This window comes from Prunus persica, chromosome G6, assembly GCF_000346465.2.
Source record: "Prunus persica cultivar Lovell chromosome G6, Prunus_persica_NCBIv2, whole genome shotgun sequence".
In the NCBI taxonomy this organism is placed as follows: Eukaryota; Viridiplantae; Streptophyta; class Magnoliopsida; order Rosales; family Rosaceae; genus Prunus; species Prunus persica.
This window is the reverse complement of record NC_034014.1, coordinates 3,097,403-3,109,421: the sequence shown is the minus strand read 5'-3', so window position 1 is coordinate 3,109,421 and position 12,019 is coordinate 3,097,403. Positions and strand designations below refer to the sequence as shown.

At 36.5% G+C, this 12,019-nt stretch overlaps 2 protein-coding genes across 3 annotated transcripts; both read right to left on the bottom strand.

Moving 5' to 3' along the window:
* Positions 1,529–5,477, bottom strand: LOC18773856 (uncharacterized membrane protein At1g06890). 2 transcript variants are annotated; one of them, XM_020566979.1, is made up of 9 exons: positions 5,221–5,477; positions 5,032–5,087; positions 4,736–4,907; positions 3,687–3,871; positions 3,340–3,407; positions 3,004–3,136; positions 2,659–2,820; positions 2,279–2,551; positions 1,529–2,028 (listed from the first exon to the last, which is right to left on the bottom strand). In XM_020566979.1, the coding sequence occupies exons 3-9, from the start codon at positions 4,854–4,856 to the stop codon at positions 1,918–1,920; spliced, it is 1,053 nt and encodes a 350-aa protein (XP_020422568.1). In that variant the 5' UTR covers positions 4,857–4,907; positions 5,032–5,087; positions 5,221–5,477; the 3' UTR covers positions 1,529–1,917. The 2 variants fall into 2 exon arrangements, with proteins under 2 accessions (XP_020422568.1, XP_007207053.1); XM_007206991.2 differs by having other exon boundaries at positions 5,226–5,477.
* LOC18773967 (expansin-A4) lies at positions 8,888–10,711 on the bottom strand. The gene is made up of 3 exons (XM_007205700.2): positions 10,326–10,711; positions 9,869–10,181; positions 8,888–9,437 (listed from the first exon to the last, which is right to left on the bottom strand). The coding sequence occupies exons 1-3, from the start codon at positions 10,471–10,473 to the stop codon at positions 9,134–9,136; spliced, it is 765 nt and encodes a 254-aa protein (XP_007205762.1). The 5' UTR covers positions 10,474–10,711; the 3' UTR covers positions 8,888–9,133.

The following is a 12,019-nucleotide window of genomic DNA, read 5'->3' as shown; positions in this document are numbered from 1 at the left end:
AGAGCATTATCCATTACTATTAAGAGGTATGCTAAGCTCTTAATAGATAGTTAAATATAGATAGGCTACCCTACCCCATCCCTCACCGAATTAGAAGCTGACTCAAACCAATGCAGGAGAAGAAGGGCTTAGCTTAGACTAGGCCCCAAAGTCAAAGCAGAAAATTGGCGTGATCAGCTATCTATCGGCATGTGAATGAGCATGGAGGGAGGTAAATATGAATATCTGCATCAACCGTTTTGGTCAAATTTCCTTTTCTACGAATATTTTCATTCAAAAGCTTGCGGCTTTCCTGTAGGAGCTGAGCTGCATGGCAGAGTCTACGCTGAAGTTATGCCTCCTTCGGCGGAGGGAACACTTGCAGAAATCCAAACCCAGTTGGGAGATATGGCAAACACTTTCAAGAACTCTAAAGTTTGCCAAGGCATGCTGGTCCACAAATAAAATGGACAGCACAACAGAACGAAACATAAGTTACCATGTTCTATATAAAAGCTTGGAAACTAAAAGTCTTTTCGCTTTTGGTGGTTGTGGTATAGAACAATCATGCATGCTAGCTTTATTGCAATGGAGTCCAAGCATCATGTTTTCTGCTGCAAAACATATATAGATAACCCTCTTGGGAGTTACTATATTCTAGTACAAACAGATAAGAGTCCAGCCTTAATTTGGCACGAAATCGGTTCTATGTTACTCAAACCAAGAGGCGAAGAGAAATTTGTTGTTTCTACAGTAACTCCACACATTGAAAAACAATACTTGCAGCAACAACAGAGAAAGTAAAGGCATTATAAACTTACCCACTTTCAAGTTTCATCATCCGCAAAATTGACCTCAAGATCCCAATAATGAGCAACGCCAGCATCAGCAAAAATCTTCCGGGCAGCAGCTTCAGTCATGCACTCGTGAACAGAATATCTGTTGAAGCTCGGTCTGGCAACACTTCCTTGCCATACTAACACACACTTGTTAGCAGGCTTATCATTGTTTACATCGTCATCTACTTCTTCTTCATCTTTTACAGCTTCAGCCCAGTTTACGCGCCTAAGCATAACCTTAGCATACCTCTTAATAGATTCGCTGCCACCTCCAACAACCACTACATTCATACCATCTGAGTACCTATTGGATAATGCTCTAATAGATTTAGGCCATTACTCGAGTCTCTATTGTCCACTTTTGAGTTTTTACTTTTTCACAATTATTACTCGTATGAATTATTTAGTATTTTGACTTTTAATATTCGTATTGTACACATATGTACATATTTGTCGTATTTGCATAACCTTTTTCTAGTTAACCCAACTGAATAGATTAACATTTTTCTTTCCTGGAAGAAAATCTCAACATACGGGTATACGTTCTTAACCATTTAGATATAACATTACTTTTGCAGATTTGAATTCAAACATTTGCATTACTTTTGCAGATGTGAATTCAAACCATGCAAAGAGAGTTTTTTTATTTCAGGTGATTAAGCATTCACCCATGCACTGAGATTCTGAGTTTGATTTCCACCTCTCCAATATCGAATAATAAAATTATACATTTTCATATAATTTAGAACATCAAGGCTAGTTGACTGTCTTCACTAATGAAACTAATTGGTAGAAACTAACCAGAAACAACAATTATGAATACTTTTCAGTGTTTGGGTACAACTGTGTACATCTGGCTTACCAAATTCTGGAATGAATCCAATTGGTGAAGCCTGATTCCGACAAAATTAATAACCAAAACTGCTATATAGCAAAAGTCATTTCTTTGACTCTGAAGGATACTTCTACAATAAAAATTATAAAACCCATACAATGCCACATATAGAAACCCTTTGCCAGCAACATCTTCATCGCTGAAATAGCTCTTCCCTGCTAAATTCAATCTGGCACAAATGAACCACAATAGATTGAACAGGCTTTAAGCATGCAGGTCCTTGTTCGAATTCCATACAGGGACTTTTGAATCCTCCCCTAGCATCCCACTACCGTTTTCGACACCTAATAGAGGATCAACTTCGCTTTCTTTTGTCTGCAACCAATTTGTGGATAAGTTGTGTTAGCAGAGCATTTCCACATGATATATTCAAAAGTATTCCAGGATTAAAGGGATAAATTGAAGTAAAATATGAAAGACCAATTAAAGGATGAGTGGGAGTTAGGGAGGGAGAGAGAGAGAGACCTCCAATCATATTAATTTTGTGCAGACTAATATCTCAGATAACAAAATGGAAATTATAAAAAAGAAACATGTGAACGAGATATGACAAAACTGGAACCACCTGGGGCAACTGTTGGGATCCTTCATTAGCCTTCCGCTGGCTCTCGAGAGTGCAATAATAAGAATAGAGTACCATCCCAACTACAGCAATCAATATCCCTAAAATGTTGCGCCAGCTAAATGGGTCACGGAGTAGAATGTAGCCAAATGCCAAAACAAGGCATGTTTTCAAATGTCCAAGGACCTGATAGGTTACTGCAGACGTCTTTCCAATAACCAAAAATGTACTGAAGTTTACAGAGACAGATATCAGGCAGGACAGAACAATGAAGAACTGCAACATAGACAACGTTATGGTTACTATCAGAAGGATACCAGATAAAGAAATGTTTGGATAGGGGGGTCAGGGTAGGCAGCCCTGTGGAAATGTTGAATACTCACCAGCACTTGAGGGGTATATGCGAAAGCAAAAACATTTTGATTAGTCAAAAGTCCATCTAGAAATGGACCAACGATGAACAAGGTTATTGCTTGATAGGGACAAGACTGATACAAAAGTTGGGTTGAGGACACTTTGAACTTCTTCTGGATGGTATTGGTCATCTGAACAACTGTCAAGGTCTAAAACAATACATGCTATCTTAATGCCATACAGTAAGCAGCAAATTATGCAGATGCCTTCTTTGTCTATTTTGCTTGTTTTTCTTATTAAATGTGCTTTATTTAAACATGAAACATGTGATAATGCAACCAATGAAATAGAAAATTCAGTCCAGCTTAGGATACAATCTGAGCAACACATGTTGTGAGAACTGCAAGCAGGGACAAAAAGGAGCCCAGGGCATTGAGCTGAAGATCAGTCACTGTTGCAACTCCAACTCCCAAAATAAGGATGGTGAGTGAAAACTGAACACTTCGACTATTAAAGTGGTAAGGAGTGTCAGACCCAGTACACAGTTGTATTAGATGAAAAAACATTTACAAAGTACATTCATAATATAGCCACACAGGTAAAAAGTGAAATAGCATATAACATGCTTGCAGGATAGAAAAACTGCAGTTCAAACTGACCTACTATAATAATTTTATCAGATTACGTATTGAACTATGACAAAGACTGACCTGAACTTCTTCCTAAAGAAAAGGGTCTCCAAAAGAACAGTACAAGGGATGATTGCCAGTTTTGTCATCTGAAGTAGATAATTAACATATAATTTATTCAGAAATGTTCATATAAAAAATTTAAACTGCTGAGACAGTAGTCTGATGGATTAAAGAATGAATGTGTGATATCATTAGGTAAAGAAGTAAACAGTCAAAGCACGAATGGGATCACGTTTATAAAATATGAAATTACAGAGGCATGATAGCTAAAAACATTAATAGTTAAGCAAGTCATTGTGCATGATTGGGAAAGGTGGGGGAAACCATAAGTTGAGGGAGGCAGGAAAAAACAAGAAGAAATTTACCTGGTAAAAACCAACGGAATTGAAACCCAAGCTCAGATTCAGAAGTCCAATTGAGATTCCATTTAGAATTCCGAATCCCATTACAGAACTAGCATCAAAAGGTTTGTGTTCGAAGAATTTCATCCATAATGCAATGTGAAGAGAACAAAATGTGACCAGAAGATGCCAGCTTGTCAAAGTTGTGGCTGTGTATCCCATAATGTGAATCAGTAAGTACATTAATATTTGAAAAAGTGAGTCATATATGATGATGATGATCAAGACATTAATGTAAAGAAACGTTACGATAAACAAATCACTTTAAAAACTCGAACCTTTCCAGATAACGTTAATACAAGCAGATTGAGATTTCACCATTCTTTGAATTGTAATTTGTTGCTAGCATATGGTGGTTTTCACTAATATATAATTTTTTAAACCTCAATGTATTTCCACTGACGACATTACCACAATGTGTGCAATATGGGGGGCACTTAAATGATTCAAAGAAAAACAAAAATCAAGCAAAAAGGGAAAGGGAGAAATAATTTCCAACCCACATACTATAGACATTTGGTGTCACATAATCCAAATAACAAGAATGAGATTTAATGATTTTAAAAGGTTTTAGAATTTCAGCTAGCAAGAAACGACAACAAGAAGCAAGCCCGTTCAATTTGGTAGACAATGTATCCATATGAACCTTGTTATGCCCATCAATTGGACCTGTTTTCCATTGACATGGCTGTACTTGTCTATAGGTCCTTGGTCAAATAACGTCCATTTCTGCATTCATCACCAACCATCCCTTCGGTCTCGCATCAAGGAAACCACATTCATACTTTTAAGTTCACCAGCCAAACTTACTAGAATAGTTTCTTTTCTAAAACTGCATGAATTTAAAAAATAACATACTATTATTATTTAAGGTTATCTTGAAACCTACAATGTGCATAGAAAGAATTCCAACTACTCAAACAAAGCAGAGCACCAACATATACTGCAACACCTGAAAGAATATTAAACCAACAACTTACGCCAAATTTCAATCAAACAGATGCCTTACTCACCAAAAGTGAAACCAAGTGTGCTAATAAGCGCCTTGTTGCAAATCACAATTGACACGGATGACACGACTGACAAACTCAAAGCCCCAATGGTCCCCAGGTGGAACTTCTGGCTGTCTCCCATTTTCACACTCTTGCAGTCTTGCTCTATTCACAGCCCAAGCTTTATATGGATCTAGCAAACCCAGACAGCAGAATTCAAACAATGTCCAGCCATTTCCAGCAACAACAGAAACAAAACATACCATATATGACCATATACAGAGGTGCACATACCAAATTAAGTATTGAATTCTTACCTCATTATAACATACTAATCCAAAATTTGAGGTAATTCAGGCGCAAAGCAGCTCAACTGCAACAATGGCAGGCAAACACATAAAAAAAAATCAAACCGAGATTCGCTCCAATCTACGATTACGAAACCCTAGATCTGCTACTTCGTAAAGAAACAGCAAATCACAGAGAAAAAAGAAAGAGAGAGTTACCGTGCAGAAACGAGAAGGTGAAAGCTGAAATCAACGAAAAACGATAGCTCAAACGATCAAACAATCAACTGCGGTTGAAGAAAGCGAGTGTTTGATTTTAAACCAACTGTGGCATTGATGGCGCGTATTATGAGCTTGTTCTTGGTTTAATTCTCGTGTCAATAATCAAATGCAAATTGCGATTTAGTTTTTGTTTTTGTTTTTCCGGGTTTTGTTGACTTTTTGATTCGGATTCAGGGACGGCCTCTTGTTACGCCGCATCAGCACGTGTGTTTTATAGTGGTGGAAAAGTGGGCCCCATTTAATGCGATCTCTCTCTCTCTCTCTCTCTCTCTCTCTCTCTCTCCATTTCTATTCTGATCTATGGCTCTCTCATTTTCAGTTGCTAAGTTGCCAAATTAAACGTAGCCCTCAAGTGATTTCCTACCTAATTTTAATATTATTTTGCTCCCTTGTCACGCTTCTACGGTGGTTGGTACAGATGAACTACCACCGACACTGTCTATATTTATTTTTTAATAATAAAAATAATGTTATATTTCCCATTTTAGAATACTAGGTTCTATATTTGGTCCATCTTTTTATTTTTTTGGTAAAATATTTGGTCCATCTTTTTAAGTATACAAAATAAATGTCATATTGATGATTTTTTTTAGAAAATTACTTTTTTTTTAATAGGATTTTAGAAAATTATTTTATGAGTGTGACATTTTTGTTTTCGATTCTAACTTTTTTTTGTTGTTGGAGCAGATGCTCTATAAAATAGAAGCACTCTAAAAGAGTACAAAAGATAGCAAGCAAACCATTCGAAACTCAAATGTGAGAGACATGGACAATAACGTAATTTAAAAAAATATTCGCGACCTAAACCAAACGCACAGGAACAAAAGAAGAGGAATCTTGAACAACGCTTCAATCAATGCACCAAAATAGCAGCCTAAGAGCATCTTGAACCGAGGTGTCAAACATGCCACATAGGCATTTAACAGCTATAAATAACATCTCACATCACTCCAACCGATGTGTCAAAGCTGATGTGAAATGAAGGCCAGAGGTTGAGATGTTATTTTTGACATCCCAAAAGTAAGATGTCAAATAAATATTTTATTTTTATATTTTTATTTATTTTTAATTAAAAATAAATCAACATTAAAATGTAATAAAATAATAATTTAATTTGACATATCAGATGGAGTGTAAAGCTGTGTAAAATGTCAAATTGCCACATCAGCCATCAAATTTAAATTTGATGTTTGATATTTGACATCTCCCTTAGAACTCTTAGATATTTAAACAATAAGAGTTAAAAAAAAATGAATGAAAAATAAATGTAAAGCAAAAGTTTAAAAAAAAATAAATGAAGCAACATAACATTGGCTAGCCACCAAACCACGGCTAAATGTAGACATAGGGAAACCACTAAAATTTCAATGGAGACTGATCGGAAATGTAAGGCTAGGCTGCCTATAAAAAAAAAAACCATTCACGTGCTGTGTTTGAAAACATCAATAAAGCTAATGGGTTCCAACCACAGTAGTGGTGAATTCCCCCACCCTTCATGACACCTAAAATCGAACTCGAGTGGAATTTCTTTCTTCCAGTATAAATGAAATAAAAAATAAAATCAATAAAAGAAACCATCGAAAATGGAACTCATGAGATTGCCTAGTATGCCTACACCCAACAAGGGAGGGAGAAAAGAACCAAAAGAACAACAATGCAAACCCAGAACCTACAACATAGGTACTGTGAGGGACAAGCCAAGGCAAACAGTAGGCCTTACTCTGCCCACAAAAACATGGTAGAGACGAACAATAATGGAAACAAAGAACAATACAAGCGTATAAAATCAATGCATGAATAAATCCAAATGCAAAATAATGAAATTTCTTGATTAACAAACCTATTTTAATTTACAAAAATGATTAAGGTAATATATGTACCAAAAAAAGAAAATTACAAATTTTTCATCGACTCTTTGTACGTCGTCTTTTTTTCCTTAAATATCATGGGATTTTTAATGTACATTTCCATGTTTTCATACAATTTATACTTTCGAAAAATATTTAATGATGAAACAATACAAAAAAATTGATGTTTACATGTACATTATTCTAGACCTCTAAAATTGATGTTTACGTGTACATTTACTATTTGCCCCAGCGGTGGATACTTTAGTACTTGTGTGACCTTGGCACATTGCGTCGGCAAGTACTGGGAGAGTACAAAAGTTTTATTCACTATTCCAAGTGATGTTTTGATCTAAAGACACTTTCTCCTCCTGAGTCTGAGTAATGCTACGTATATCATATTTAATTTTATTGATGATTTTATAATGATAAAGAAATTCTCGAATATTTTTATCAAATAAGGCAGTTATATTGCTCAACTCGGACATGGACTCGGGATTCAAAAATGATTAGGACTAATTTTTAGGTAAATTTTTCCAATTGAAATGTCAACAAAATCTACTTTATTTTTATGACATTTTCCGAACGGTATATGACAAGCATACCAACCACTAGATTATAGATACTAACAACTTAACAATAACACAACTTCTATTAAAACAAAGAACTTACTAGATAAAATTACCCGTTGATCTCTAGATTACATATCAATTTTAAAAAACCTCTAAAATTTAAATCCCTGAATTAAAATTTAGAAACAATCACAAGAAAAACAAGAGTACAATAAGAAGTGAGAAGAAAAAGGAAAAGAAAAAAAGAGAAAAGAAGAGAGTTGAGCTGGAGAGTCACGAGCATGCAAAGAGGGAGGAGGAGAGAATCTTCTTTTTTGGTTTTTATCTTTTGTCTTGGGTAATAAAACTGGACTGAGTCAGAAGTACTGGGCTCCCCTAGGGTAGGCTACTTAGGTATCAGAAAATATTCTAACATTTGGGTCCATGCCTGGAGAAGCCCAACTACCAGCTGCTTGCTTTCCCAGTCTCTAATGGAGGCATTTTAACAAGACTAATTACATTTTTGGTCCCCGTAAATTGACTCATTTTCCATTTTGGTCCTTGTCATTTTTGTTTTGGAAATATTAATTGTGGAGATTCAACCTAAATGCTTTTGTCATGTTCCCCCATTTACATAGATGGATGCTATATAGATTCTATCTTTGTAAGAAATGCTTTTGTAAAGAATAGGATCAATGTGCAAGTTTTTTCCCTTTTGTCTACTATACTTGGCAGCAATTAGTTGTCACATAGCTTAATAGACTAGCCTTTGCTACAGCACATACCCACGTGCCCCATGCTCTGCTGCTGAAAAGATACAACAACTTTCCAACTCTAAAAAGACACCCTCCTGAATCCAATTTAAAAAAAAAAGTTACATCTTACTACCAAAAGCCAAAGAACTTGATGGAAGTGATTGTGTGGATAGGCTTGGAGCTTTCTTATATCATTTTGGACTCTGCAAGAAAGCTATAAAAAAAAATAGGACTAAATTGGGTCATTTGGATAGAGGAACCATTTTTACGATTGGTTTAAATTCAATGGACTCTGCAAGAGCTTTAAATTCTATTGCATATGTGGATTAGGCCAGTTGGTCAAGACAGTGTGCTATTCGTCATTTTGCACTCGAGTTCAATTCCCCTTCTCGTACATTAGAATAGTTTAGAATATCATTTTGTCCAAAAAAATAAAAAATGCAGCAAATAGTGCACATCTTATAAAGCTCTTTGATTTTATAAATATATATTATTAATGTTACAACTTAGAAATGGGTTGTAACCTAAAGTTCATTTCTCGTCCAGAAATCTCAAATGTGAAAGGCCCAGCGGGTGCTTTTAGCTCACCTCAGCAAGCCTTCACTTCACAACTACTCTTGGCTTTTACACTCGGTAAAAAAGAAAAAGGACAGCAGATAGATATACAAACTTTTACTAATAATCTAGTGGAATAACTCTAAAATTGACCCCCTGAGAAAGTCTGACCAAACTGCCAATTACCAGGGGCCACGTTGTAGCTTGTGACAGTTCTTCCGTCACTGGTGGTCACTTGGAAGGAGAGGCTCTGGCCATTCAGGTAAGTGTTGCTCTGCCAGTTTTGCCCCCAGTTTCTTGACATGGGTTGCCACCCTGTTCTGGACCCCTTGATTGAAACTGAATGGACGTCACCTGCACCACCAACGTTGGTGATCAAAACCAGGTTGAAGTAGGAGTGGCCATTGATGGTGAATCTTATTCCTCCTTTCTTCATACAGGGCACTCTGCGAAACACCAACAGAAAAACACCTCCCGTTAGTTTTTCTAATACATAATTATAACCGTCTAATGTTCTCTTATCAAATATATGATATGTTGCGTCATTACTAATTCAGAACTGTTTATTATTATTCAAATTATTAGTTCAACAACATAACATGAATGCCGGACATAAAACTCTTTGACAAAACAATATTTATGGATTATAAACGATGACAATTGTAATTTCACTATGCTTATTACCCCATTTTATATAATCTAGAAAACTAGTGATAAGCAATGTTGTTACTAACTCTGAACCGTTCATTATCATTGAGATTCTCGGTTTGACAATATTCACGGATTATAACCTATGGCAATTGTAATTTCACCATGGTTATTTACCCCATTCTGTATGACCTAGAAAACTATAAGCAAAGAAATGTTTTGTTTTTACCTTCTGAAGGTAACAGGCACAATCCCAGCGCGGTATTGGGCAATTTGCAAGAAAGCAGGCTCAGCCAAATCAAAGTGCTGGAGAGGAGGATTGCACCAGCCGCCATTGTCGTTGGACTGAGCAAAGTTAGGTGGGCAAAAGTTTGTAGCAGTAACAATGATGCTTCCAGGACGACACCATCTAGGGTCATTGTTGCATCTCATTTCATAACAAGAGCCACAGCTCAAGCCATTGTTAAACAAGGCTGTGCTTAAAGCTGCAGTGTTGGTTCCATACCCCTGGCTGTACAAGTTCCCATACCCACATGCTCCCCCTGCAAAAAAACCCAACTCTTAATTAAAAGAAACTCATTTTTTAATTTTCGGGAAATGTTATTCGCACTTCCAGTTTGTCGTTCTGTCATTCTGGTGTGTATAGCAAATACTGATTTTTTTACCGTGGTAAAATTTAGACTTACCCATTGTTCCTGAGGCATCACCGCCACCATAAAAAGTGGCATGAGCGCCTTCCCAGCCACCATAATCAGCAAAAGCACCATGAAGATGAAGATTGAAGAGAACAAGAGAGAGGGCTAGAGGAGCTAAAGACAATGCCTGAGGTGACATTTTTTGTTATGATTTTTCAATAGGAGAAAGGAAGAGAGAGGAGGAGCTTTGGTTTTTATGCAGGGGAGGTGTTTGTTTTGGTTTGTGCTTTAGAGTGCACGAGGGGGCCTCTATTTATAAGGAAACTTGAGATTACTTATGATTGAGTTTTGCACACATTTCATTGAATAGAAAGGCCACAGCAGCAGCAAGTGATTGAGAAAATCAAGTGCACATGCGCTGGTTCTGGTTGGGGTTACCAACCGCTACGCCAGTGGGCCAAACTTCTCCACATGCAATTTCCCAGCAATCAACTTCATACAATTTTGATTTTGAATTTTATATTCAGATTTTCTTTGTTCACACTGATTGGTGCCAATCAGTTGTTATTCACACTCGCAGTTTGTCATTCTGCACTCATAACATGTGTTCGATCTCTGTTTTTAGGTGCTTAATTAAATTAAAGTACAGGGCATAATCTTTAGTTTGGGGCCCAAGAAAGTTGAAAATGCCCTTCTATTTGTTGAATCAATGGTAGGGTCTTAACAGATAATGGTATCCTTGCACATGGCTGAAAATTTGTTAATGAAAGCATTGAATTCTAAGCATTAGGTTTTTTTTTTTTTTTTTTTTTGGTAAAACTGAAACACCCTTTGTGTGTTTGCAAACAGAATTTTCCTAATCCCTGCACAATGTTATCTGCTTATAAGCAACTTGGCTCATGGTAGGAAGTGGCAACCAACCCATCATTTCATTTGCGTGTGTCAATTTGGGTAGTGCATGTGTTATGTTTAATCACTGCCCCGCACATATCTCTTTATGCCTTGAATATAGTAATATATCATTAACCAATTAAGGAAATAAAAGTCTTCCTTCCAAGTTGGCTTTGCCTCCATTTTGTTTCTCTTTTGTTGACTGAATGACATCTTAAAACTCTTGATTTAATAATTTTTGGGTTAGATTTTTTTCATTGTGAAAATATAAACGAGCGAAAAATTGCACATGAAAGAGCGCATGATGACTTCCTCTAGTTCTTAGGATCTTTAACCCCCAAAAGGGTTCATGTAGGGTAAGATCCATTGTACAATGTTTATGTATTATTTACAATCAGCCCCGATCTCTTGGACCACAGGGGTCTAAGAGACTGTGGTCACCTATCGTTGGATGTAACATCTAACGGTTCAAAAAAGTTTCTTAAAAGGAGTGCAAGAGTGAGTGAACCGTTGAATATACTACATAAACATTGTAACCTGGATCTTCCCGTACATGAACAATTTTGGAGGTCAAAGATGCAATGAACTAGAGGAAGTCATCATGCGCTCCTTCATGTGCAATTTCTCGCTCGTTTATATTGTCACAATGCAGAAGATCTAACCCAGAAATTTATGATATCAAGAGTGTTCAGATGTTATTCAGTCTACAAAGAGAAAGAAAATGGAGGCAAGGCAACTTGAAGGGAGACTTTTATTTCCTTAATTGGTAATGAATATTACTATATTGAAGCGCATAAGAGGATCATGTTGTCGTGGAGTTGATCTAACCTTAACACATGCCCCTACCCAAATTG

What these genes read in the sequence shown, in the direction of transcription:
- LOC18773967 (XM_007205700.2), bottom strand. Translation starts at nt 10,473, where the DNA reads ATGTCACCTCAGGCATTGTCTTTAGCTCCTCTAGCCCTCTCTCTTGTT. An exon ending in TGATGCCTCAGGAACAATGG is followed by an intron (nt 10,182 to 10,325) that starts GTAAGTCTAAAT and finishes GTTTTTTTGCAG; the next exon opens with GGGGAGCATGTGGGTATGGG. An exon ending in GTGCCTGTTACCTTCAGAAG is followed by an intron (nt 9,438 to 9,868) that starts GTAAAAACAAAA and finishes GGTGTTTCGCAG; the next exon opens with AGTGCCCTGTATGAAGAAAG.
- LOC18773856 (XM_020566979.1), bottom strand. Translation starts at nt 4,856, where the DNA reads ATGGGAGACAGCCAGAAGTTCCACCTGGGGACCATTGGGGCTTTGAGT. An exon ending in TTCTTTAGGAAGAAGTTCAG is followed by an intron (nt 3,137 to 3,339) that starts GTCAGTCTTTGT and finishes CCACTTTAATAG; the next exon opens with TCGAAGTGTTCAGTTTTCAC. An exon ending in CAACATGTGTTGCTCAGATT is followed by an intron (nt 2,821 to 3,003) that starts GTATCCTAAGCT and finishes ACAGTTGTTCAG; the next exon opens with ATGACCAATACCATCCAGAA.